The sequence below is a fragment of the Tinamus guttatus genome, unplaced genomic scaffold (assembly GCF_059628265.1).
Source record: "Tinamus guttatus ecotype Peru unplaced genomic scaffold, ASM5962826v1 Tinamus_guttatus_pri_ptg000060l, whole genome shotgun sequence".
In the NCBI taxonomy this organism is placed as follows: domain Eukaryota; kingdom Metazoa; phylum Chordata; class Aves; order Tinamiformes; family Tinamidae; genus Tinamus; species Tinamus guttatus.
This window is the reverse complement of record NW_028288594.1, coordinates 936,002-962,238: the sequence shown is the minus strand read 5'-3', so window position 1 is coordinate 962,238 and position 26,237 is coordinate 936,002. Positions and strand designations below refer to the sequence as shown.

The window sequence follows — 26,237 nt, the reverse complement described above, 5'->3', positions numbered from 1 at the left end:
CAGTACCCAACACGAAGACACAGATATTTCATAAGCTGTATTTAGGGTAATTAATTTAATTTTGTAGATGAAGGGCTGTAGTCAGTGCCCTGTCAGCATTGCCTTATGTGGTGAACTGGGAATATTTGATTTTAACTACACATGTCAAATATTAAAAAGAACCTTTAATTTCTGTACTGTCAGAACCTAGGCTTCTGTGCCTATGCTTGTGCATGAGTCAATGTGGTAGGTACACAGTGCTTAGAAATACATTTCTTAGTATTTAAGCAATGAATAACTGTATTTTTCTTAACATAAAATGTAGGAGTTGTTAATTACATATCAAAATCAGCAGGAGATAGAATTGGTTTAATGAACCATTTTACATTTACAGTTACATTTTAACTTTTTTTTTTTTTTTTTTTCATGAAGACATTTCTGGGCAACCACTTAAGTGGGTGATTGCCCAGAAATTCTGCATTCCTTTAATAGTTTTGTTGTCTCTGAAGGGCTCACTTTTTTTTTAGTGCCTCCTGCGTATGGAATGTTTCTCACAATTCTTTCAATGATGTGACTCTCAGCAGGACATCGTTCTGTCCTTGAAGCATTTGCTGGCACTAGCTAGGTTGAAAAAAGTGCACAGTTTGAAAGCAAGGTGACATACATTTCTTAACACTCAATTTTGTGAACCCAGATAGAAAAATAAATTAGGGACTGATCTCTTGAGAACATACGTGCTGGTTTAGGGCAAAAGATGTTAGCATGCTAATAGTTGTTTTGATGCTAGGGACATACTGAGTGTGTCAGGAAGAATGTTGACTAGTCAGAGGTTGTAAACTGCCTTCATTGTGTTTGGACAGTTTTGCACCACCCTTTGGATTGGATTTTCTCAGGTGTAAAGAAGGGAGAGCAAATCATACCCTTAAACTCTGGAGAATTTGAACTGAAATAAAATTCAGTCAGCAAGGCATTATGTAATAACATCACATGTATAGATGGTAGTACGCCGATCAGTATTTGCTAGGAGGCAGCAAAGGCTAATTTTGTAACTTTGAGTCTCTCACCTGTATTGGTACAAAACCAAAAGCTAAATAATTAACTTATGAAAAAAAATAATAAAAAGAGAGAAAATCAAAGTCCTGTATTTCTGTCAAATTTGAAATGTTTTCATCTTCCTTCCATGATTTTAACTTTGTTCTATTTAGTGAGGTTTCTATTATACCTACCTCTGAAATGATCTGTAAAAGCAAAGAGAACATCTTGTAGGTAGCTAGAAAATCAGACTATACCATCAGACAAATCTTGTAAGAGAAACTCAGTGAATTGATATCAATGCCACTTATCATTATCCTGTATTTCCCATTTGCTTCTTGACATTACTAAGGGTAAGTTTCTATGAAATCAGTTAGGTTAAAACTTTGGAGAAACAGAGTCCGGGGCAGTCTGGCTAGATCATGAAGCTAGTGAGAGTGGGGTCAGATGCTGCACAAGGGTGAAACTGAGGAAGGACAAGAACAAGGTCACCATTTGCATAGCATTCTGTAATCTCTCTTTTGCACCCTGCCACTGGCATATTTTTACTCCATTCCAAAATCTACTCTTTCAAACTTGCTATACCCTGAGTCTCATTTTCTAAGAAATTAAAAAATGTTTGGTTCTGTTCTAAATACACTTCCTCTACTGATGTTATTTTTTTTTTCTCTCCCAAAATCAAAGAAGATACGCTTTTTAGGAAGTAGTCCTAGGTGCTAAAGATTTAGTTCCCTTGAAATTTTATTATTTGCCAAATTAGCCCTGGACTACATCTAAGCACTTGTAAAGTAAGCATGTATTTGATCACTGAGGTCTGTAGGACATAAAAGTATAGGTTGGGACATACTGAGTTGGTTGGAAACACTTTCAAAGTATGAAGATCTATGGTTTTTTTCTGAGGTTTAAAATAAGCAATAGAGAGAGAAGTACTTATTAGAAATAAAATGCCATGTTTACATATGTTAAATGTGGAGCTTCTCGCATTGGGAAACTGTATGACAATTGAATGTGAAAATGCGTTAAAAGTGCAGCAAAGGAAAAAGGCGTTTTTTACAGGAATACAAAGCATATTCATTGATCTGTTTAGTGCTAATCTGAGCAATGCAGAGCCTAAGTAAATCAATACATATTTTTTCAGTAATTTAAATTTGCAAACATTAACATATTCCATTAGATATTTCCCTTTTCTTTTTATAATCTTTGTGTTTGAGAGAATAAGAGCAATTAATGGATGATATTTCATAAATAAAATATTAACTGAGAACTTATGTTGTACTGGTCAAAATGAAATTACCATGCTACATTGTCTTACTTCACCTTTTAAAAATGTTGAATGGATGCATGTTTCGTGTTTTACTGAGAATGTTATAGAAAAGGATAGATAAGAACTTCATAGTCCTCATATACTGATAAGCCTGTGACTGTACATCATCAATATGATGATGAGGTGATGTCAAAGATGTTTGATTTGAAAAACAGCTGTAGGATTTACTTCCTCTCTCCTGCTTTACAGTTACTGCTAGATTTTCTGATTGTTTGGAGTTTTAACAGAAAAATGTTTGTTGTTGATGTGTTTTGCTTTTTTATTCACTGTTCAGCTGACTGCCACTAGATGGTGATAAATGTGCGTACAATATTAACAGCTGTAGGTCAATGAAGATTGTAGTTCATTTTCTTACGACCCTCAGTAAATGACTGAGAAATCAATACCTACTGAAGCAGTATAATTTTGATTCTGCCCAGTCAGTGAGAGCATTGTATGGAGTTTTCATAGCAAAGAAAGATGCTGCCTTGCATTCAACATGCCCATCCTTTAATGAGTTTGCAATGGACCTTCAGAAGAAAGCACTCCTGAAAGCAGTCCTGACTAAATAGGGCAAGCCATATGCCTTGCCCTGTTTAATCAAGGAGAGAAAGACCTTGAAAAGACTGAAAGATTTTTCATTTGGAAACTACTTCAATGGTCACTTTTTGGTCACTACTTCAGTGAAAATGTAATTTGATTTCTTCTGTTTAATATCAGTTTTCCTGTTCTTTTTTAGAGTCACCAGATGCTGATATTGCCATGGAGATAGCTACATCCGAACAGCATGTTTCTGAGGCAATATATGATTGTGTTATTTGTGGGCAGAGTGGTCCTTCTACTGAAGAGAGACCTACAGGACTAGTTGTGCTCTTACAAGCATCCTCAGGTATGAATGTGTGACTGTCTGGACAAGCACTGTTACAAGGAGGCCTAAGGTGCCTTCAGAAACAGTCACATTTCTTTGTGAATGGTACTTAATGAGGCCTCTAAACACTTAGGTGTAAGGGTACTGAGACCCTTGAAATGCTTGGGGAAAGGGTGAACAGGGTTTACCTTATTCGCTCCTTGCTCCTATTTGCTTTTCTAAACACAGCAGTATGTAACAGACCTGCAGGAAAATATTTTTAAAGAAAAGACAGTAGAATAGCTCTGTGTGTGTGTTTATAACCACTAAAAACCATGACTTTCAATATTTAGTTTCTTTAAGCATTTTTCTACTTTTTAATATCATTTAAAAAAACTTACTGGCTATAAACCAGAACGTGAAGATTTTTATCGTAATTCTTCACCTTATTGTTATCTGTTTCAATCTAATTTGCTTCATTTCTGTACACAGTCCTGGGACAATGTCGCAATAGCCCTGAGCCAAGGAAGCTGCCAACCACCGAGGAGGAGCAGATATACCCTTGGGATACCTGTGCAGCACTGCATGATGTGAGGCTTGCGATTTTACAGCGATACTTTAAAGATGTAAGTATTGGATTTGAACAAAACTACCAATTAAGAACTGAGTTGTGTGAAAAGGTAATTGGGATTACAATGTACTAAATTTACTCTGCGTAGAAAAGTCTTCCTAGTTTCATGCTTACTTTTAGATAAACAGCTTGTGATGTTATAATACTTACGGATATATTTATACTTATGGATGTATTTACATCTGATGAGGTCCTTATTTTTTAAACAGTGTTTAGCTTTCCCTTGTATATGATTTTGGCATAGTCAACTCTCATATTCACAGACAATAATATTTATTAAATATGCCTGCAGATTTTTGCTAGAAGAGGTATTTCACAGGTCAGTGTGACCATGTGAATGAGATGTGGTTCTGCCTTCTTACGCACCTCTTAAAAAGCAAAAGCTTTCTTGTAGTTCGCTCCATGAACCAGATCAAGGAATTACAGTGTGTTAAATTAACTTGGCAGCGGTAGTAAGAGGGAGAAGTAGTTTTAACCCTTAGCAGTTTTCTGAGTCTGTGCAAAAAAGTGGAAGAGGAGTGGATAGGAAGAAAGGGACAGGAGAAAATTGTTGAAGGTTGGTTTTGTATTACTGGAAAATTACTGTATATTTTGGAGTTTGTTAGCTGTTCCAAGTCAAGTTTTGCATTTCTTTATAAAACAGGAGGCAATGTGTTACAACTTTTCATATATCCTTTTGAGAGCCAATTTTTGTTGCTTAATGGGACTTTCTTAGTGAGAGACCTTTATAGAAATACTGCCTGTGATTTTCAGTGCTACTGTATAAAGCACTAGTGTAAGTAACATAAATCAGTTTTTGGAGATCATTCTTAGGGAAGAGGTTATGTATCTTAGGACCCCATATTAGTTCCTGCAAACAACTCTTAGCAGATATACTAGCGCTTAGGCAGATATAACCAAATATGTAGCAGTTAGAAGCTTCAGTTTTGGCTTGAAAGAGAAAAATTGCTGCCATTTTTATTCTGATACGGATAGTAGTTTTCTCATAATCTGTTATCCATAATAAAAAATAGAAATTTAATTGCAGCCAGGTGTGCTTGACTGATGTACTGTAGATCAGAGTACTTTTCCTAATTGTTACGATATTATTTAAAATTTTGCACAATATTTTCAGAGAAGTAACTTCTCCCTGAGGTAAATACCCTAAATTTCCATGTTAAAAAGGAAAACTTCAGAAGATTTTAGCAGAAAGCCACTTCTGGACAAACAGTTGTTTTCAGTTCAAAAATAGTCTGTTGACAAGTTTTCCTTCATTTGTCATTGATGATATTGCACAGTGCTTCATGAAGTTGTCCTTCAGTTAACATAGGACACATCTATTATTTAACGGAATATTAATAAAACTATTGGGGTAAAACCACACTTTATACACACTATACACACCTTATACATGTAGTTAATAACATTTCAGCTTCTCAAGTTCAGAAGGAGAATCGAATTTGTGTGCCTCAATAATATATAAATGTGTTTATTTGCTAATGTTTCAAGTTGTAAATGAACATTTTTCACTCTTGAAGTGGTTAAAAATGTTCAAATAATACTGTAGCTTTATTTTTAACTTGCTTATGTACTACAAGTGAAAGGGAGTGCTAATGAAAAACAGATGTTGTTCAGAAACTTCATCTTACTGAAATGCATCTTTCTGTGCAAAACCCCTAACAGCAGACTAATCTGAAAGACACTGTAATGCAGCAACCAAACACGTTGTGTTTTGAATAATTCCATCCTGATTTAAACACTCTTTGAATTAGCTATTTCAGCTTTCAGGTTTCCAGGTCATGACTGTACTTGAAAGAAAAAAAAAATCTCTGCATGAAAGAAGTAATCCTTAAATTTCTTTTGGCATAGAAATGGAAACATCTGCTAGTGTCTTGAGTGGCTTGTTCAGCTGAGCTAAGCAATAAGTCCTTTTATTTATCAACTGTGTCCTTCACAGTAAGTGTCCTTCCTGTAAAAAGAAATACAAATTTCAGGAGACAAGAGAATAATTTTACTTAGTTGTGAACATTTTAGGTTATCAAATATGATCTAGCTTCTTCTAGTTGAAGAATGAACAACACTTCAAAACCTAAATACTAAATACAGGCTAGGCAAAATGAGCCATTTTTTTTTTCCATTGAGAAGCCTCTCTCACCCTTTCTTGGCTGAAGTTTGATGTATTTGTAGTCAGAGAATGGTGGTTTTGCCCATTAAAAGAAAAGAAATCACTGAAAGGTACCATTTTTTTAAATTGAAAGGTTTGACTGATGATTAGGGGATAAAACTTCATATGCTAGATGGATTGGGCCATTTTCCAAATCACACATTACAGAATCACTCTCTAGCCAATAACTTGAGACAGTCTTATAGCCTTTTTCCCCCAGGCATGTTAGCGGCACATGGCCTGCTTCTGAGTTTCTACTTCAGTAGCATTCAGTAGGGGATTTTTTGCAGAGGTTCAGATCCATGTAATAACATCCCAAATGTCACCTAGAGAGCCAACCTTGGCTGCTTAAGCTCCTTACAATGTGTTCCCCAGCACAGTGGCTGAAGACAAATCTATGATGGAGCTGTTTTTAGCATTACTGTGAATGTTACCCTCAGAAAGGGAGGGCAGCTGGAAAGCAATAATTTTGGAACAGCTTGGAGAAAAACATAAATTATTGATACTTGGGAAAGGGAGTAATTCCTTTGCACTTTTCCTCAGGCAGGTTGTTTGGTGGGACATAGACCAACCTGCTCAGACACACGAGGATGAGCTTCTATTTTCCACCTTCTGTATCTCTAGTGCAGAGAAGGGATAAAGCATTTTTAGCATTGTTTCCTCATATTTTCACCCTTTTCCCTTCCATTCTGTTCAAATCTCCATCCTTCCCTATCTAACCCAAATCTCCCCAGCTTGCTAGATCCAGAGTATTCACTGTACAGTGATTTCACTAAAGGTCCTTCAATCCAAGTTTCATCCAAGTTCGTGAGTCTGGTGTTTCCTATTAGGTTTGCATCTCAGAAGATGCAATAGAATTTCAATTGTCTAAATGCGATTTTAAAAACAGTGCTAGCAACTAGCCCCATTTAGTACATGCAGTAACTACAGGGCTCTTCCCAAAGGAGACAGTTGCCTTGTAGGGCGGTTCTGGTACGTTATATGTCGATGCCTTATTAACAGTGCAGTCTCTCCACCAAATCATGCCAGGAGCCAGTAAAAAGCAGAAGATTTTTCTTGTCAAGATCATTGATTTGAAAGTCTTCTAAAACATTACAAGTATCAAGTTAATGGCAAATAGGAGTGTGTCTTGTAGTGTAGCTGGAGTTCGTTAAGACTGGCTGACAGGCAGGCAAAGGCAGCCTGCTCGGGCATCCTCAGAAAAGCTAATATCAGAGCTGGATATTCATAATAATCTACTTGTTGCGGGTGCAACTGAGTGAAATGTGTTGGAGCACGTTGCCATTGTATGTGGGGAAGGTAAGCTTGTGTTACTGGAAAAGATGGTGCAGTCACAATGACCTTCTTTGTGTAATAATACACAAAGTTCTTTAAAGAAATATTTGTTCTAGCACTGATGTAATGTGTTACCTCAGGTGGTGGAGTGTGTAGGACTGCACACAAGCTTAACTGGAAGAAATCTGATCATATAAGGCAAATGTCAAAAACAAACAAACAAAACCCCTTTATTCCCACAGCATGTATTTTTATATTGCCTAGCAAAAAAAAAAAAAAATCAAAATGAATTGTGGCAAATATCTCAACCATTTTTTTTTCTTATTGTTTTTGTTTGGGGGGATCGTTTTTACAGAGTTCCTGTCTGCAAGCAGTATCAATAGGTTGGGAAGGAGGTGTTTATGTACAAACGTGTGGTCATACTTTACACATAGATTGTCATAAATCTTACATGGAATCCTTGCGGGTAAGTAAAATTCAAGATTTTATTATTATTGGAATCTGAACTGTTGCTAATAAAGTCAATGGATCTATGCTGTTTGATTCAGTGACAGGGAGTTTGGGGATTTCTCATGTTTTACATGAATATGCAAGGTGTTTTTGTTACCTTTCCAGTACTGCAGATATTAGATTTTTCTTATTAAGTCTTGGCGTTATTAACAACACTATCCTGTTCTCAGATATTCTGATATATTGGAAAAATGTTTTAATAAGTTAATCCCATTCTTTAAAAATGGAATTATGATTTCTCTGGCAAGCACATGCAGATAAAACATTTCTTGGTTTTTGCACTTCTGTTTCACAGATTCCTATTTTCACGATTAATGTACATTAGAAATGAGTGAGGAATTTAAGAAGAAAACTGTAGAGGAATGTATGTAGCTGGGTTACCAGAATGCCTTGGCATCAGGGTGATGATTTGAAGATTAAATTGCAGTCGGTGCTACCTCAGCAGTCGTTCTCTCCTCAGAGTGGGAAACTGCTGAGGTGTTTCCTGGAGCTGAAGCGAGGTGGCTCGCCAGCGACAGGAGCGCTCTGATGGCGTCCCCTGCTCCCCAGCTAGATGCTGCTGGGTCCATTTTTCAGTCCTTCGTGATAATGCAGCAAGTAGTTGCCCTCCAGTGGCTGCGTGATCAGGGTTTCCACCTGTGCCTCTCCTGAGAAATATCTTCAAATACTTCTTGAGACTGGAAATAAAATGCCTTTTGACAAATGAGAAGACTTTTAAGGGAGTCTCAAACTTTACAGGAAGCAAACTATTCAGAATATCCTATTCAAGTATTTTCTAGTTTATTATGGGATAGGTATTGACAGTGAAGAATACTTGAAAATTAAGTGACTTGGACTGTTTTGTAATTGGTGGTAGTTAGAGCTCTTTCACTAAACTGGGGGTATGATTTCTTCATAGTTGGGGGAGTTTATCTGTTTTTTTTTTTTTTTTCTTTCCAGAAATATAAAGGAACAAGTTTTCATCCTCAGTAAATTTAACTTACACCTTGTTTTGTTCTGTTTTTTTTTTTGTTTTGTTTTTAGAATGACCAGGTCCTGCAGGGTTTTTCTGTGGACAAAGGGGAATTTACCTGTCCCCTCTGTAGGCAATTTGCTAACAGTGTTCTTCCTTGTTATCCCGGAAACAATGTCGAAAGAAGCCTTTGGCAAAGTCATAGTAACAAGAGCATGCAAGATCTTGTGCGAGAGGTGGAAGAGCTTCAAGAACAGCTGGGGACTTTCCCAGTAAGCATCAGTGTAAGGCAGAAAGATCCTTGTTAATTTGTCTCTACCTTTCAGTTTTAAATTATGTTGCATTTTGTGACCTTTTAGAAACCTTGCAGTCCGTGAAACTTCATTTCTTCTTCTTTCTATTTGAAAGGTAGCATACTATTTTTAAATCAAAATATTTGTAATGTTTTACAGCTTTTGTTGTATTACCTATTAAAATAAATCAAAGACAGCTATGGCAAAAGTGTAATTCATCTAAATTTATATGAAGTACACTTTCAGCTTAACTCCATGATAATTTACGTTGGTTTGAGTCATATAACATAAAACCCATTTGTCACTTCTTTACAATGTAAAAATACCAATATATTTCTGACTGGAAGGTGATTAAAGGCTGTCTATTAAAAATATATTAAGATATGGATTAACTGAAAGAGCATTTTGCATCCACCCACTTATGTGTTAAAAAGCTTCCTGAGGTCTTTCAGAACTATATAATTATTTCTCTTAAATTCAACTACCCTTCCAGTGTCAGTGGATACTTTAGCTCCAGTATTTCAAAGTAATATTTTTTTTTTTTTTTGAGTTTGACACTTTGTGTTCCTTCTGTGTTTTCGTGCAATGGAAATACATGCTAAAATAAAGTAAGCTGAAGAATCTTAAACTTGAGATGGAAAAAGACAGGAACTTTATTATTCAAAACAAATCCAAATTACTTTTAGAATACTATAAAATTTCTGTGAGGCAGAGACTATTGGCTTCTAATACATGTTTTTTCCTAATCTTCAAATGTATTTTTATAAATATGAAAGTACGATTCATTTATAAAGCTTACATTTATAAATATGAAAGCTTTGTGATCAGCCATTGCATTTTTTCAGGTAGTATTAACTAATCTTTTTCATATCTTTATTCATAGTCTGAGACCAATCTCAGTAAAGAAATGGAGTCTGTAATGAAAGATATAAAAAGTACTACACAGAAGAAGTATACAGACTATAGCAAGAGTCCTGGATCACCTGACAATGATTTTCTATTTATGTATTCTGTAGCCAGGTCAGTTTATATATTCTTTTCTTTATTGCTTCTTTTGAGTTTATTACCAACAAGATTACGTTTAATTTATTTAATGTTGTATGAGTATTGCAGTCTCTCTCTCTCTCTCTCTCTCTCTCTCTCTCTCTCTCTCTCAAAAAAAAAAAAAAAAAATTAGTCCCAAAGGTTATATCAAGGTTATATTTTCTGACTTTCATACATAGTGCTATGAAAGAGAATGATTTCTCAGACATTTCATTTTTAGCATTTTCAAGTAGCACAAAAGTTGGAGAGCAGCTGGGCGGCTCCTTATTTGGTTTTCTTCCTTTTAAAGATTTTGATTTCTGTTTATCAGAATTTTATGTTGCGTTTCTCTTTCTGCCTGCCTTTCCCAAACTGTTAAGTCTTCTCCACTGTTAACCAGCAGAATGAAATCATTTCTATATTGTTGCTGTATTGGTAGGTTTAAAATCACAGGGTGTTTTTAGTCCCTCCATCAAGCATTGGTTTTGTTTACTTGGTGATCAGAGAATGATCCTATTCTGTATCAACAACCACGGCACTTTCCTCATATGTTTAAGACAAGTTCTAACAGCAACAAAGCTACCAGCATCTTCACTATAATATTAGATTCCAGTTGTGCTGCTCTCAGGGTTGCAGACCCCATCTTGAAGAAAGGTATGCCCTGCCTCCCTCAATCTGTACCATTTATTTCAAGTTGCACCGAATGGTTAATCTGTTAAGATTTACTGTAATGCAGGGTTTTCCCAAAAGAGCAACTGAAATACTCATCACACAAATAATCTTCCGAAACCTTTGTTATTAAGGCCCACAGGGAAGGAGCTGACTGCAGAGAAACTGCAAGACATTTTTGTCTGCAAAGCATTTTTGACAATGGTTTCATACACTCTAGTTGCTGTGGGTCTGTAGTTTCTTCAGCTATTATATTACTTGCAGAATCCTGGTATTTAGATTAATATATTTATGCTAGTATGTTTATTTTGAGTATATTTTATAGCAATGTGAAACTCTACTATCTACTAATGATATATATAAATAGTGCATATAAATATTGCAGACATAACTAATAATAATTTCAATAGTTACATTAATAGTCTTGCAATAGAAATGTAATCACAGTTCTTTTTAATTACATGAAATCATCATAGGTATTTGCATACAAGGTATGTTCATAGAATCATAGAATCATAGAATGCTTAGGGTTGGAAGGGACCTCTAGAGATCATCTAGTCCAACCCCCCTGCATACGCAGGGACACCTAAAGCACGTGGCACAGGACTGCGTCCAAGCGGGTTTTGAAGATCTCCAGAGAAGGAGACTCCACAACCTCTCTGGGCAGCCTGTTCCAGTGCTCTGTCACCCTCACTGTTAAGAAATTTTTCCTTAAGTTCCTATGGAATTTTTGATGTTTTAGTTTCCGGCCATTTCCTCTAGTCCTATCAGTGGCCACCACTGAAAAGATACCATGACCGTCCTCTGCACTCCCTCCCTTGAGGTATTTATATACACTGATTAGATCCCCTCTCAGCCTTCTCTTCTCCAGGCTGAACAGGCCCAGCTCCCTCAGCCTCTCCTCATAGGGCAGATGTTCCAGGCCCCTGATCATCCTTGTAGCCCTGCGCTGGACTCTCTCCAGCAGCTCCACATCCCTCTTGTACTGTGGAGCCCAGAACTGGACACAGTACTCCAGATGCGGCCTCACCAGGGCTGAGTAGAGGGGCAGGATCACCTCCCTCGACCTGCTGGAGACGCTCTTCTTAATGCAGCCCAGGATCCCATTGGCCTTTTTGGCCACGAGGGCACACTGCTGCCTCATGGTCAACTTGTCGTCCACCATGACACCCAGGTCTTTCTCCGCAGAGCTGCTCTCCACAAGCTCGGTCCCCAGCCTGTACTGGTGTCTGGGGTTATTCCTCCCCAGGTGCAGGACCTTGCACTTGGCCTTGTTGAACTGCATGAGGTTTTTCACCGCCCAGTTGTCCAGTCTGTCCAGGTCCCTCTGGATGGCAGCACAGCCCTCTGGGGTATCGGCTACTCCTCCCAGTTTGGTATCATCAGCAAACTTGCTGAGGGAGCACTCTGTGCCTTCATCCAGGTCATTGATGAATAAATTGAACAGGACTGGACCAAGGACTGACCCCTGGGGGACCCCACTAGCCACAGGCCTCCAACTAGACTCTGCACCGCTGATCACCACTCTCTGGGCCCTGCCATCCAGCCAGTTCCTAATCCATCTCACTGTCCACTCATCTATCCCACACTTCCGGAGCTTGCCCAGGAGGATGTTGTGAGGGACGGTGTCAAAAGCCTTGGTGAAGTCGAGATAGACGACATCCACCGCTCTCCCCTCGTCTATCCAGCCGGTCATTTCATCATAGAAGGCTATCAGGTTAGTCAGGCAAGATTTTCCCTTGGTGAATCCATGCTGACTACTCTTGAGCACCTTCTTGTCCTCCATGTGCCTGGAGACAACAGCCAGTATGAGCCGTTCCATCACTTTTCCGGGGACGGAGGTGAGGCTGACTGGCCTGTAGTTGCCTGGGTCCTCCTTCTTGCCTTTTTTGAAGACTGGCGTGACATTGGCCTTCTTCCAGTCTTCCGGCACCTCCCCTGTTCTCCAGGATCTTTCAAAGATGATGGAGAGCGGCTTAGCTATGGCATCTGCCAGCTCCCGCAGCACTCTGGGGTGCATCCCATCAGGGCCCATGGATTTGTGGGTATCGAGGTTCCTTAGGTGCTCTCTGACCCAATCTTCCTCTACCCAGGGCAAGTCTTCCTCTCCACCCGCTTCTTCTCTTGCCTCTAGGGCCTGGGGCTCTAAAGGGCTGCCCTTGGTAAACACCGAAGCAAAGAAGGCATTGAGCAACTCTGCTTTTTCTGTGTTATTTGTAACCAAGGTGCCCATCCCGTCCTCCAGCGGACCCACGTTCTCCCTGATCTTCCTTTTGCTGTTAATGTATTTGAAGAATTTTTTTTTGTTATTTTTAACGTCCCTTGCCAGCTTGCCTTCCAGACGTGCCTTAGCTATCCTTGTCGCATCTCTGCACTCCCTGACTACGTTCCTGTATTTCTCCCAGGGGGCCTGTCCTTTTTTCCACATTCTGTATACCGCTGCCTTCTGCTTGAGCATTGCCACAAGCTCCCGGCTCATCCACGCAGGTCGCCTGCCCCCTCTGCCTCCCTTCCTACACACAGGGATACAGGATGTTACCGTAAAGAATAGGAATATTCGTTTGGTTCTAAATTAAAGTACTATCTGGTAACGATATATTCATGGTGTACCTTAGTACCATGTAAAAATTATCTAAAATATCTAAACACGTTTGTAGAGCAATTGTGCAGCAGAGAGACCACTACTAAAGTTAGTTAAATAGAGCTTTAGGCATTATATGGAAAACAGAAAATGAATATCATTTGTTAATGAAGCACTATGTACATATTAGCTTTCAATTTCATCTTCTTCTGCACTAGTTGCATTTTTAACTCCAAACATTAAAACTACTGTGTAAATATTTTCTTAATTCATACAATTTCCTTTCAAAGATGTATCTATAATGTTGTGAAAACGGTAAAGATACCAGTAATTGCTAAAATTCTTCTTTGTGAAAACAATTAAACATGAGAATGTGTTGCACAGAAAAAGATGGTAACTATACATAAATTAAATATAGATTTTTTTTTTTTTACACTGACATTTAAACCCCAAATGCTTGTTTTGTTTCTTCTGAGAATTAAAACTCTCAAATCAGAACAGCATCTCATTTCTTCTTGCACTGTGTGAGTGGCCGCTAAGACTAGGACGTGACCCACGTTCACTGTTCACACCCTCTTGTTAGATTAGACCAATATCAGCTATTTCCTGCTTGTCCATGCTGGCAAGACTTAAGATTTGGGATCCAGTCTTGCATATTGTCACCATAAATCATAAGATCGCTTGAGAAGATCATTGGCAGAGCTTTTAAGCTTTTACAAAACAATTCTTTTTGGTTTTTTTTTTTGCCTCTCCCCTTCAGCAATCCAGATTTGCAGACTTAGAAACTGCATAAGAACTGCAGGTTTATTCCTGTGATTCAGCCTGCCTGATGTTTCTTCCTTATTTCCATCCTCAGTGTTTCTGTGGTAATGATATCTTCCTGTTCCCTCCTCATATTTAATCTAATATATAGATAAGTGGTCAGGATGATAAGTAGTCCCTGTCTAAATAGGCCTTTCTAGTTAGCCTAATGATATTTTTAATTCACTTGCTAATTGCCAGGGTCAATTAATGTTAAATACCATTTATCTTTATATATTAATAAGTTGTGCTTGCTTTTCAATCAGAAAATGACATGGTTTATGGTCTTCTCAAAAGATGCTAGTTTATAGCTGCTGACAAGTTTTGGAAGGTGTTTTGCAGGTTGAAATGAGAGCACTATTGATTAAACAATATGGAGTGGCTTGCAGCAGTTTATCCTTTCTGCTTCAGGAAAGTAGGAATTTGCTGCTCTTACTGCACTTTTGCTGCCCAGACAGATGTCATTGGTAGCAGAGGAAAGAAATTAGCCCCTGGGAGAGGTGGCCCTGTCTCTTTTCCTACCAAAAAAGGTCATTCAGGGTCCTTGCATCTTGATTTGTGTGCGCAGCAGGTATTTGGCTAACTCTCCCTTTTCCTGGTCTCCTACCTTTTATAAATTTATACCCATTTCCTATGTGTCCCTCCTTGAATTTACTGACATGAACAGGATTAGCAATGTGTCATTTGCAAATCATGTGTTCCTAGTTTTAATAGCTCCACATTTAGAGTATAATAATTCAGAGCGTTGACGACTGTCATTTTGTGGCAGTGTCTCTTCGAGGACTCTTTCTGCACTGTATAGCAATGGATCTTTTGTGTTAGCTGGCCGTGTACACAAAGCCTTTGTTTTGTTGTCAGCTACCTATAGACTAATTCAAAAACATTGCTGCCCTTTCCTAGCCTGTGTCTCAATATTTGTACTTTGGTGTATGTGCTGTCTTTGTAAAGTGAAATGCAAAAGATAGTGTGAACTTTACTTCCTGTGGAATGAGGAGGTCCCTCCAAATATTTTTACTTCGTGACAAGGGTATTGCTGTTTTACCTGCTCCCATGCTGTTCTGTTAATGAATTCTGATAAACATGCAAAAGTTTCTCTTTCCAGATTTCCAAGCATATCTGGATTGAATCTTGGATTGAAAGCCAATCAAAGTAGGCTGAAATAGGTCTGGTTTTGGATCAGGCATCTGTATAGCTAAGCAAAATCCATCCTTTCTCCTCTATTGTCTTTTCATGGATGAGGAAGGTTAAGCCAGGTGACACTGTTACAGTGAATAGCACAAAAATGTATAGATAGAGGAAACAGTCATTCCTAAATCGATTATCTTTCTCCTCCGTCCTTCATTTTCAGAGAGCTGAGGTAGTGAAGGATACTCTCAGGGATCACTCTGGGATCCACTTTTGTCAGGTGCCCCTGTTATCCTTTTAGCAACAAGAGAACGGGCACTGAGAACTCTGCTTTTCTTCTGTTCATCAGGGCGAGTGGTGCTAGAGCCTTCATCAGAGGCTCAAGGCAAAAGGGATCTTGAATAGGGAGGAGATATGTTTGTGTCTTTCAAAAATGATTTTAAGCAGTGTCTGATGTAAAACATGCTCCTTATAAAGGGAAAGTGTTCCAGTTTCTAGGAGTGGGAGGACTTCCCACTGCACACTGTCATCCCAAAGTTTGTTATGAAGATGCCATAGAGGAGAGGGTTAATATTTATATTTTCAAGACAACTGAGCTATAAGCTTCTGCCTTCGAGGTGCTTGGAGCAAAAAGGAAATGTGGGAAGGGAGTATGAGTATGCAGTGTGTGAGGGAATATGTTGTCAGAAATCTCTCTCCTTACATTCCCTCTAGTGAAGAGTAATACTGTGTGGCACTTCATAGGCATCCAGAAGAATTTTGTCCGATTGTCCTTGAGTTTTGTTTTGTGAAGTAGTATACATGTCTTGGTGAAAGGGAAATTGAAAATTCTACATCTAAAATAGCTCATAGAAATTCAGGTAGTGTTTTGATTAAATCTTAATTTTCTTGGTTTTCATAAAGGTTGCTGTTAATTTTATTCTACAAATTAGTTATCAGAAGCTTTATAGAAATAATATACACTGGTTTCATTTGTATTCCCCAGATGAACTAGCACATGCTGATCTACAGTTGCTATTTTGTCTACTAATATGAAATCCCTGTCCCTGCTTCCTTGCTGGTAGATTTTTAGAAGTTCAGTAAGCACTGCAAATCGCTTGAAGAGTGGAAAATTCCCCTGTCACACAGATGCCCTTATCAGCAGCAACCAGATGGAGCTCTGAGCAGGCACATTATCAGTGTTAAATTGCCTTTTTTCTGAGTAGAGAGGATTAAAGCATTCCTTCAGAAATGGGTGGCATAAGCTGCAAACTTAGGGATAGTAATATTCTGAAATGTTGCTATTTTAGAAGCATATGAAAGTATCTTAGCAAATACTGAATATCAAAAATGAAGTATTTGCTCAAAGTGATGGAGGAGAAGTCTTTTAAAATATTTTATTTTTAATAAAATAGTCATCCTGTAGTTTTTCTTTAATATATATCTATATGTGTGTACTTACCTTGGATTTAATAAAACTCTAGAGTAGATCATAATAAATATTTGGTCACACTATGCTGACAGTAGTGTTGATTGTCTCTTTTTAAACTGCTGGATAAATTATGTCTAAAACTGAGCTTTACAGTTTGGATAAAATTAACCAAATAATTTTTCAGAATAGCAGGTTTTTACTCTTTAATCTTTAATTACAGGAATGTTCAGTTGTTAAAATAAACTCTCAGAAAACATAATTTTTTGCCCAAGTCTTAGGGGTAAATGATAACGTAGTACTGAAACATGCAATTCCAAAATCAAACTAAGCTATTGAATTTGGCCTGAACAATGGTATCTAAGTATCAGCTTACAGGAATACTCAGGAATAGAGCATCTTACTAATGAGCTATACCGGTGTTCATTCAGAATTTACCTCCAAGGTTTGCAGTAGCTAAACTATCAATAGAAGTCAATGCTTTCAGAATAATTTAAAATATTTTCATATTTAGTTACTCAAGGGCTTGTCCATTCTGCTGCCTGTTTGTTTAAAGCAAAACAAAATTCCTGTTGTTCAAGAGAACACTCTTTAAGTGGTTATGTTTTTAATCAATTTGAACTGAGTTTTGTGTTGTCTTTGCAGATTTGCACGTGAAATTACTTGTCTTTTGAGAACTACATATGCATACAGAAAAAGGCCTCAAAATTAACATTTATTTTTACCTCAGTCATGACTCTACCAGTCCTCTTACACAATGGTTACTGATCAAATAATTTTAAATCACGAATGGCTGTACCTTGATACTGTTTATTTTTTTTGGAGTCATATTTTAGAAACATCTAACACTAATGATTTGTTTGCAGTATTCTTTCCTTTAGTATATGCTGGGAGTTTGTGGTGACTCTTTCATGTCTATAGAAGCTTGAATTAATGCCATTCTATTCAGCAGTGTTATATTTTTTTGTGCAGAACAAACTTGGAACTTGAGCTGGTCCATCGAGGAGGCAATTTATGTTCAGGTGGTGCAAGCACAGCTGGGAAAAGATCATGTTTAAGTAAGTTTTATTAAGTGCAATGTAAATTATTAGATAATTGAGTGAAGATGTTTATTTTCTCATAACATCTAGCATTTCCTAAATAATCTCAACCTTTTTTTCTTTTAGGGACCTTTCTTTTGTCATACTGCATCTTCATTTTCATTATAATTTGACAAATCTGACATGAATTTATGCAAGTTTTTCAGTATAACTATTTGTGTATTGTGATTATAATCTGTTTAGAAAGCAAATGTCTTATTATCCATGTAATGTTTTTTAATAACCTCATGTTTTTATGAGCAGAACTGTAAGTATTTTAAGGTTAAAACAGATTTTTTGGTAAAGCTGGGAAAGCTTTGTTTCACCCTAGTTATTGCTAATACATATAAAGCAATTTGTCTCTTAAGGTACTAATGAAACTCATTTTAGCTGCATGTTTTTAACCCTGGGACCTCTTGAGGATGCATATCTTTAATCTACTAGATTTTTCTCTGACCAGGGTTTTGCAATGTTTTTCAGTGCAGATTCTCAGATCTCCATTGTTCACAACAAATTGTGAGTTTTTGGCAAATAAAGCACTTCTAGTTGAAGTGTTATTTGTTAGCACTTCATGTAGGTCTTCAAATTATTTCTTAACATGAAATCTTTAAATCTTTCATTTGAATATTTGTTAGGAACATGTATTTTCCTTCCTTGAGAAAATTTGGGAAGCCTATCAGAATAATACCAACAGTAATGCATGTTGAAGTTGGGCTTGCACTGCATTAAAAAGCAATGGTGCGTGGTCATGGGAGATGCTTTCTCCACCATCTGAGGCGAGGAGGCCCCAGTAACTCCCATTCTGTGCTGTGCTGGTGTCCACTCCATCCCATCCGTGTCCGCTCTGGTGCTGTCAGCAGATGTGGTTCAGCTGACTCGGTTGGTCCTGCTGTTTTGGGAAGGGTTCTTTAAAACCCCTGCTGCACCTCGTCTGTCCCCATCATTGTTAGTTCTCTCCTTCCAGAAAAGCAAAATTAATCCTTGAGCAATGTATATGAAAAATTATAGGATTAAATAGTAAAAGGGATTAAATCACTTTGTGAATGCAAATAAATTCAGTATTATTAGTACAGCTTTAATTTTGTCACTTGCGCCATGTTCTGAATTGTGTGATCAACTAAAAATTTCGGGGCAGAGATTTCATTTAAAGTTGGAAAGCATTTGAAAAAGTGTAAGTGTAAATACTTTGTAAAGACCTTTCTTTGAAAGTAAGTTACCTGTGTCTTCACGTGATTTTAATGGCCATACAAGATCTCCACAAGTTTGGATATTTTGAAGTTTTGATGGTGTGTGTGTGTGAGGGGGGAAACACATCTTAAGGCTTAAAAAAAATGAAATAAAATAAGAACCACCAGTGTATCTGTTCGTCAGAATAAGTTGCTGGAACAAGATGAACTTGCAGAAAGATAAAAGATAAAGATTCTCTGGTGGTATGTGGCAGAATTCATGCAATTTTAGTATAGACTCCCTCTCTTTTGCAAAATGAAATCTTAAAGGAATTTTACTGGTTACTTAAGATTAAGTGCTAGCTTCTTAAAATCTGACTGGGAGAATTGAGTACTTTGTGTTGTGAGAATGTAGGTCACCTTTTGACCTTAATAATCTCATTATTGTAACTGCATTAGTTATCTATGGAAAGAAGGAAATAGCCCAGTAAAAATAACTTTTTTAGAAATCTTTGTTTTCAGATTTTGTGTGTATTTAGTCAAAAGTAATTTTGATTTCCCTATGATTTGTGCTTTTCTGTATGCTAGGGCCTAGTTTGCACCAGTTGGAGTATTTCAGTATAACTCAAAATTGTGTGAAACATTTTTGAAAATGTGGCAACATTTCTTAATTAGATTTTCACCTATAATGTATTGAGGTCTCTCTTTTTTTTTTCTCTACTATAATATTTTTCTATTTCTTTCTTAAACTGTTATATGATTTTGTTTCCTGGGTGTGCTGTTCCTGAAACTTGTTTTTTTTTCCTGTTGCTCTTGCATTATTTCAAGATTTATAATGAATATTTCTCATAAAAGGGTAGAGACAGCATTTCAAAATCATGTGCATGCTCTTTGGCACCCTGGTGAGTAGAGTTCTAAATTTTCCAATTTAGATCTAAAATCAGTCATGTTGGTATTTTTAATATCTAACTTGCATTTTAGAAAAATTTAAGAAGACCTTTAAAACTTTCAGATGAAAGGCACTGTGTATATGAATGTGTTGTTGCTTTAAACTATCTGGAAACATAAATGTAATCTGTGCATTGTTATAACATTCCCTTGCTGTGTATACAGCATTTTTTGTGCAAAGTTTGAATAACAAGCCAACCCAGTCGTCATTTTAAGCACTTAAGTGTCTACATTTTGGAATCCTGCCATAAAATAGACTTATTTTTAATGTAAGGTAACTACAGGTGCTTCTAGAACATATTTGGCAGACTCTACTTCCATTTAGTATTAATATATTTAGCTTGAGACAGTAAGCTAATTATGACTAACAACAAAATTACTTTTCCTTCTATAGCAGGTTTAACTAATTGGTTGTATAATTAAATTAGCTTATTTTTTCATTGCCCTTTCCATACATATTTAGATTCATTTATAGGAAAAAAAATGCAGTTCTCTAGGTATTTCTTCTGTAGTATTTCTTCTTTGGGTATTTCTTCTATTTTACCTTTTCATATTCATGTCTTTTTTTTCAGAAGTTTTTTGGTTTTGGTTTGATTTTGCAGTTTTGCTTAAATATATCTTCAGCCTCTTTATTTTCTAATGATTTAAAATTTCTTGTAGTCTCTATAACATATATGCAATTCTCTTGTCTTAATGCAGCGTTAAGCTGTTTTTATATTTTACACGTGATTCTTTCCAGGTACAGCTCAATTAATGTAAACCCCACCTGCTTCTTCGCTTTTCCCATGTCTGAGATAGTGAGGTGTCTCTCTTGTGATTAAGCACCCCAGTCGGTGGTAGTCGTGTAACAACTGTTAAGTTTGGTGGTTAGATACTGCAGAAAATGGAACATGTTGTCCCAGGTGAGCTGCTACAGCAGCAAGCGTCAGTGAAGACGAGGGGAACAAATAGGTCAAGAGCTGTTTGAGTAGATTGCGCCAGGAGGGCAGCTGCTCTGGGGAAGCAAAATTAAGAATGATTAATGGAGCTGTTAGTGTCAGTGACTGAGTCTGTGTGACAAGAATGATGAAGAAAACTTGGCCGTAAAATTGCCATCTTAAGTTGTGTGTGTGTGTGTCTGAGCGTTACTATACGGTATGCAGTGAAAAAGTGCAAATAGAGCCTATTACAAAATAGAGTCCCATTTTAAGGATAATACAATAATAATAATAATAATAATAATACAATACAAGTCATCTCATGTTTCCAGGTAATAATTCCGACATCCGATAATTGTATGTTCCTTCTATATCAAATTTTCTAACCATACTGATTTTTATGGTTGCCTCCATTTTTATCATTACAGCTGATGACATATGAAACTAATAAGTATGGTTGACTCCTGTGGGAAGAAAAAGCTAATTCTTTCATAATTTGTTCAGTGCAGCCATATCCTTCCTGTAATCTACTCATGGATATGTTTGCAGAGTTTGCTAACTAGTTTTGTGCAATGACTGAAGAAAATAGACATTACTGGTTTCCAGTAGTGTGTTTTTCCTTTCATGCAGTGGTTTTTGTGAAGGTACTTGCTGACATGTGCGTTGTTACTGGTCATTCTTAATCTGTGGGGGGTGTTTGATGCTATCATTTTTCTGGTTAGGAGCTGGCAATCTGTAGGTCTTTGGTGGCATCCGTTCAACCTACCTTTGAAAAAGCAATCTTTCTCAACAACAGAGGGTCCCAACTGTTTCCCAGGAAGCTTGACATGCCATTCATATCCAAGAAAGAGAAATAAAGGGGGAGGGTAGAAGATGCAATCCTTAAAGAAAAGGAGAATTTAATTACTGAAGATATGCTCTTACAGTGGCAAGTTTGGTGCAGAGGATAATTAACTGCCTCATCAGCAATTAAGACTCAAGATTTTATAAAGATTATTCATCTCTTAATGTCTTAAGAAGCTTTTCCTAGCCTTCAAATTTTTTTTAACTGATTCTAATCTGCTGGATCACTGATGAATGAGAAGGTGCTGTCAGCAGATCTTCGTAGCTGCTGTTGCTAAGTGGACTATAAAAGCCCTATAAAGGACAAACTATTCCTGAATCTCCTATTTAAAAACAATTCCTATCTGCTTGTATCAAGTGCTTCTTCACGTGATCTACTTTCTTCTTCATAGTTCCAACAGACTTTGAGAGAGAAAAAGGAGATAATGTCTTTTGTGTGTCAAACTCTTCACAGAACAGTTGGGACGAGGATCTTTGCACTTGCAGCGAGCTGCTCTTTCACTAAGCTTTGTTGTTTTTGATGTTGTAGCCTTGAATACTAATTTCTAGAATCAGAAAAGAGATAACTGGCTCAAAATAGACTGGACCACAATATTTTCAAGATAGTGGTTGTGTGCTATTTACATACTTGCAAAATGCAAACCAAAAATGTCATCTGGACTTTTGCATGCAAAATAAGAGAGTCAGCTAACCTGTTAGTCGTCTTTCTCATCATTATTGCAGCCCATTGTTACACACTGTGTAAGTGGAACTTGCTAAAAAAAAAACAATCCTCTGATTTCAGCTTTGATAATTTCATTTTTTTTCTTTATGGTCAAGAAACCAATCAAAGAAACAAAAAAGTGAATTTCAAGATCGCGTTGGAGAATAGCAGATCAAGTTTACAAGTGAGATGAGCTGCTTGAAATACTCATTTTCTAAGTTCAGCACAGAGTTTAATTAAATTTTGCCATTCACCTATCAAATCCCTATCTGGTCATTTTTTGGAATTGGCTTTCTCTTGTCCTGTGCATACTCTGATAAATGTGGAAGGGCCATGAAATTGCCTCCAATCCTCCTGCTTATGCGTGTTGGGATAGCAGATTGTTTAGTGCTTTATTGACATCTATAAGGAAGTGAAGAATGCAACTGCAGTTCTTCGTGCAGGCAGTGTGGATATATAGACCAAATACCCGCTCTCCATGTTTGTTAGGAGAGGGGAAACACGAGAACACTTCTCTTACAGCCTCAGGCCCAGCACAGAGGTAGTGTCTCATTCTTTCAGCTGCTCCTTGGAAAGGACGGGTTTGGGTCACAGCTCCTCTCTGACAAAGGAATGACCCTGAAAGCTGAACTGCTCTGGGAACCAGAGGAAAGAATGAACCAAGAGCCAGCAGCGCTCTGTGGGTTTATGGATTTATTTTGATACTTTTAGAAATGGAATTGGAGAAACCTAATATGAATCAAGTTAAAGCTGCTGTGTAACTGGTGAATCTTGGTGGTGCTACTAAACATTTTTTAGAATATGAGCTTATGTGTATTCTGTGAAGGCAAAGGCCATCCGAGATGCTTCAGTGTAGGTTATCTTTGAGTCATACAAAACTCTATTAAAACCCAGTACTTCAATGTCTACATTTTAGAATCCTGCCAGAATTCTGATGCCTTGCAGCACTGAGTGGTTGAGATTTTAATTTTATTCAATTCAACTGGATGCAGCTCGTCCCTAATAATGTGAAATTATTAACAGAAATAAGTAGAAGATAGAAATAATAAAGTACAAACTTTTAAATGGTGTATCAGATAAGAGGAGGAGATGCTTTATGCTTACATTTCAGAATATTGCTATTTAATTTTACTGACTTAAAAGGTTACAGCTATTGGGCAGCTTTTTGTTACTGTGTTCCCATTAGGGGGCAATGTTATTCCTTTGTTTCTCAGGGTCTAGAAACAAGTGCATGACTGTGCTGTGTTGATTTAGATAATATTTTGAAATCAAATTATAAAGAGTTCTATAAAAGGTCACTATAACCACGTCTTATTATCTGTTTCCAAGGTTTACATTTATGTGCACTAAGGTTGCAGTCTCCATAACACAAAATAGAAGATCGTCCTCCAAGATTGATAAACTAAATTTTCTGTTCAAATTTGATCAATATTGGAATGTGTCTTGACCCCACAAATGTTACAGAGTTACAAGTAAACTTTGTAGTGCTAGAATTCGATACTTGCCTGCTTAATCTTGTAATAAATAAAAGCTTAGGAAAACAGCTATTATAGAAACAGAAAGTTAATTAATTATGCTACACATTTTTTTACATAGTTGTCCTTTTTGGAGGAAGGAGCAATTTAGAAAAGACTGACTTTTTTTAGTAACAAAATAAATGAGGAAGAAGTACTTTCATGACTTTCATTTAAATAATAAAAAAGAAGAAGAAGCAATATAGTTCTGTGAAAATCGGTATCCTTTTAGGGTTCTGAAGTTCATGAGCAAAGCAATTTTTTTTTTGTTAGAATCCCTTGCCAAGAGAAAAGATGACTTATTTTGTCCTCATTGACTGTTTTTATTCAGAAAGCAGGTGACAGCAATCAATTCCAATGCCATCTACATCTTCAATTATTTTACAAACCCCAGGAGCTAATTACAGCCCTCAGGCTCTGGCAGTCAGCTGACTTCATCATGCGACTTTTTTTGGCCACTGCATACCTCTGAGTAATTTTCTATTTATGGAAAATAAATTAATAGCTGCTATTTCTACTTAAAAATGAGGACCTCTAAGCAAGTGTAGGTTGAGTGAGTGGGCTGGAGAAAGAAGAGATTAAGCAAAGGGATCAGTTGAAAGAATAAAAGGAGAAGGCAAGGTGCTAAGGGGAAATGCTAAAATAAAAAGTGTGGGGGGAGTCTCACAGAAGAACTGAGCAAGGGAAACGAATGTATGTCGGGAGGGAAAAAAGTGAGCAAAATCGTGGACGATAATATTTTTGAATGGTTTTAATATGAATATATGAAGAGAAAAATACACATTTCTGCCTAGACTGTTACTGTACAATGAGCACAGAAAAAGTGAAGTCTGAGGTTCTTGTCATACATGCTTCTCTGAAGATGCTATAAGTGTAGATTGTGCCCTACTTCGTGACTTGCTTAGGAGTGCAGAGGAAGACTAGATGTTACCTTCGTGTTGGTTCTATGATTCACAGAAAAGTTAGAATTTCATTAATTGTGAAAATCAATTGAAATCATTTCAGTGTTTGATCTTTTTGACACAAAGGATATGCAGATGCTTTTGGATTGATGAGTATCAATAGATTTGCGCCGCAGGTTATGTGGGTAAAGCTATGCCATTATGAAGACCATTGTGGCTTTGGTGTCATTGTTTTGGAAGATCTGCTTTTTCTGTTCCTAAAGTTAGCTACAAAATACCCTTGTGAAGGTGAAAGGAAAAACCTTTGAGGGATGAGGGCCTGGAACGGTCCTGCTGTAGACCAGAACTTTTAGCAACTTTAGTTTAGCTTCAGGTATGTTGAGTGCAGAACTACCTCTGTGTGAGAAAGGAATAAAAGTTGTATTTTACAAACATGTTAGTCTCCTTTCAGACCAGATACTTAGCAAAATATGGCTCCTTGTACGGACTAGAAAGAGAAAGAAAGCTGGCCTGGACCCTTAGCAGTGTAACGACATATGAAACAGGAAGGTTGAAAAGACCTGTAGTTAAATATAAGGATCTGGTGTTTTACCATAATTAACATATCAGAGATCTGTAGCTCTGTGAAAAACCTTTCTTCAAAAATTCCTGTAGAGGAAAAAAAAACGTGTCGTTATTCATGTGCATGCATACACTGGCTCCTGTAGAAAACCTACTTCTCTTCAGGGTCTTTGAAAAATGTTGTTAGATAACCAGCCTATTTTGAAGTTGAAGACTTTGCAGGATTTTACAAAATAAATGATGGCGAGCTAATGTAAAATACTCCAATGTATATAATAATTACTTGTTTTCTTCTCCACCTTTCAGATCAGCTGTTCCATGTGTTGGCCATGCACATGCGCCTCTACAGTATTGACTCTGCATACAATCCCTGGAGAAAACTAACTCAGCTGCTGCAGGATAAAAATTCAGAGCAAGTATTTTAATTTATGACATAACAGTTTTATCTTGTGAATGAAACATCTTTACAGAGGAGTTTTTAGTAACTTTCTTCCTTAAGTTCTCTATAAGGTGGGCTGCAAAAATTACATATCTATATTTAGGGAAAAAGTCAAGTATCTTTTATGCATACTATTCTGGTTTTGTGCTAAAGCTTAAATACACCGCTTCTGAGCTTCAGCATATGCAGATTTCATGACTGGCTGTTAGAGAAATAACATGAGTCTAATTATAGGTGAGAAATAACTCCACTTTAAGCTAAAATATTTCATCATGCATATTATTTTAAATATGCTATTTACTTGAGTTTGCTTTTATGTTGTTAACATATACATCTGTACAACCTGTATCAAGGAAGTAAATGTATCTCTACTTTGCCAGGAGTTATCTTCTTAATTTTCTCAAGAGTGTAAGAGAAAAATAGACATTTTTATCATTATTATTTCTTGGTACATTGAGCATGTTCTTCATAGCAAAGCTCTCCACTTTGTAGCTTGAAATGATGTAGAAAATTCTATCTTTCCAGCTGCATATTTATCAGTGTGTTTATAGGAACCTAAGGGTGAAAACGTCTAGAAGTCCCTTCCAACCTCG

At 37.0% G+C, this 26,237-nt stretch overlaps 1 protein-coding gene across 2 annotated transcripts in view; it reads left to right on the top strand.

Moving 5' to 3' along the window:
- UBR3 (ubiquitin protein ligase E3 component n-recognin 3) overlaps positions 1-26,237 on the top strand; it is a 95,438-nt gene that overhangs the window by 51,650 nt on the left and 17,551 nt on the right. The window contains exons 26-32 of one of the 2 annotated variants that reach the window (XM_088519448.1): positions 3,054-3,203; positions 3,654-3,787; positions 7,566-7,676; positions 8,744-8,944; positions 9,849-9,985; positions 17,545-17,630; positions 25,512-25,617. In XM_088519448.1, the coding sequence (XP_088375574.1) occupies positions 3,054-3,203; positions 3,654-3,787; positions 7,566-7,676; positions 8,744-8,944; positions 9,849-9,985; positions 17,545-17,630; positions 25,512-25,617 (925 nt within the window). Of the gene's footprint in view, positions 1-3,053; positions 3,204-3,653; positions 3,788-7,565; positions 7,677-8,743; positions 8,957-9,848; positions 9,986-17,544; positions 17,631-25,511; positions 25,618-26,237 lie in introns of both variants that reach the window. The other variant, XM_088519447.1, reaches the window with a different exon arrangement.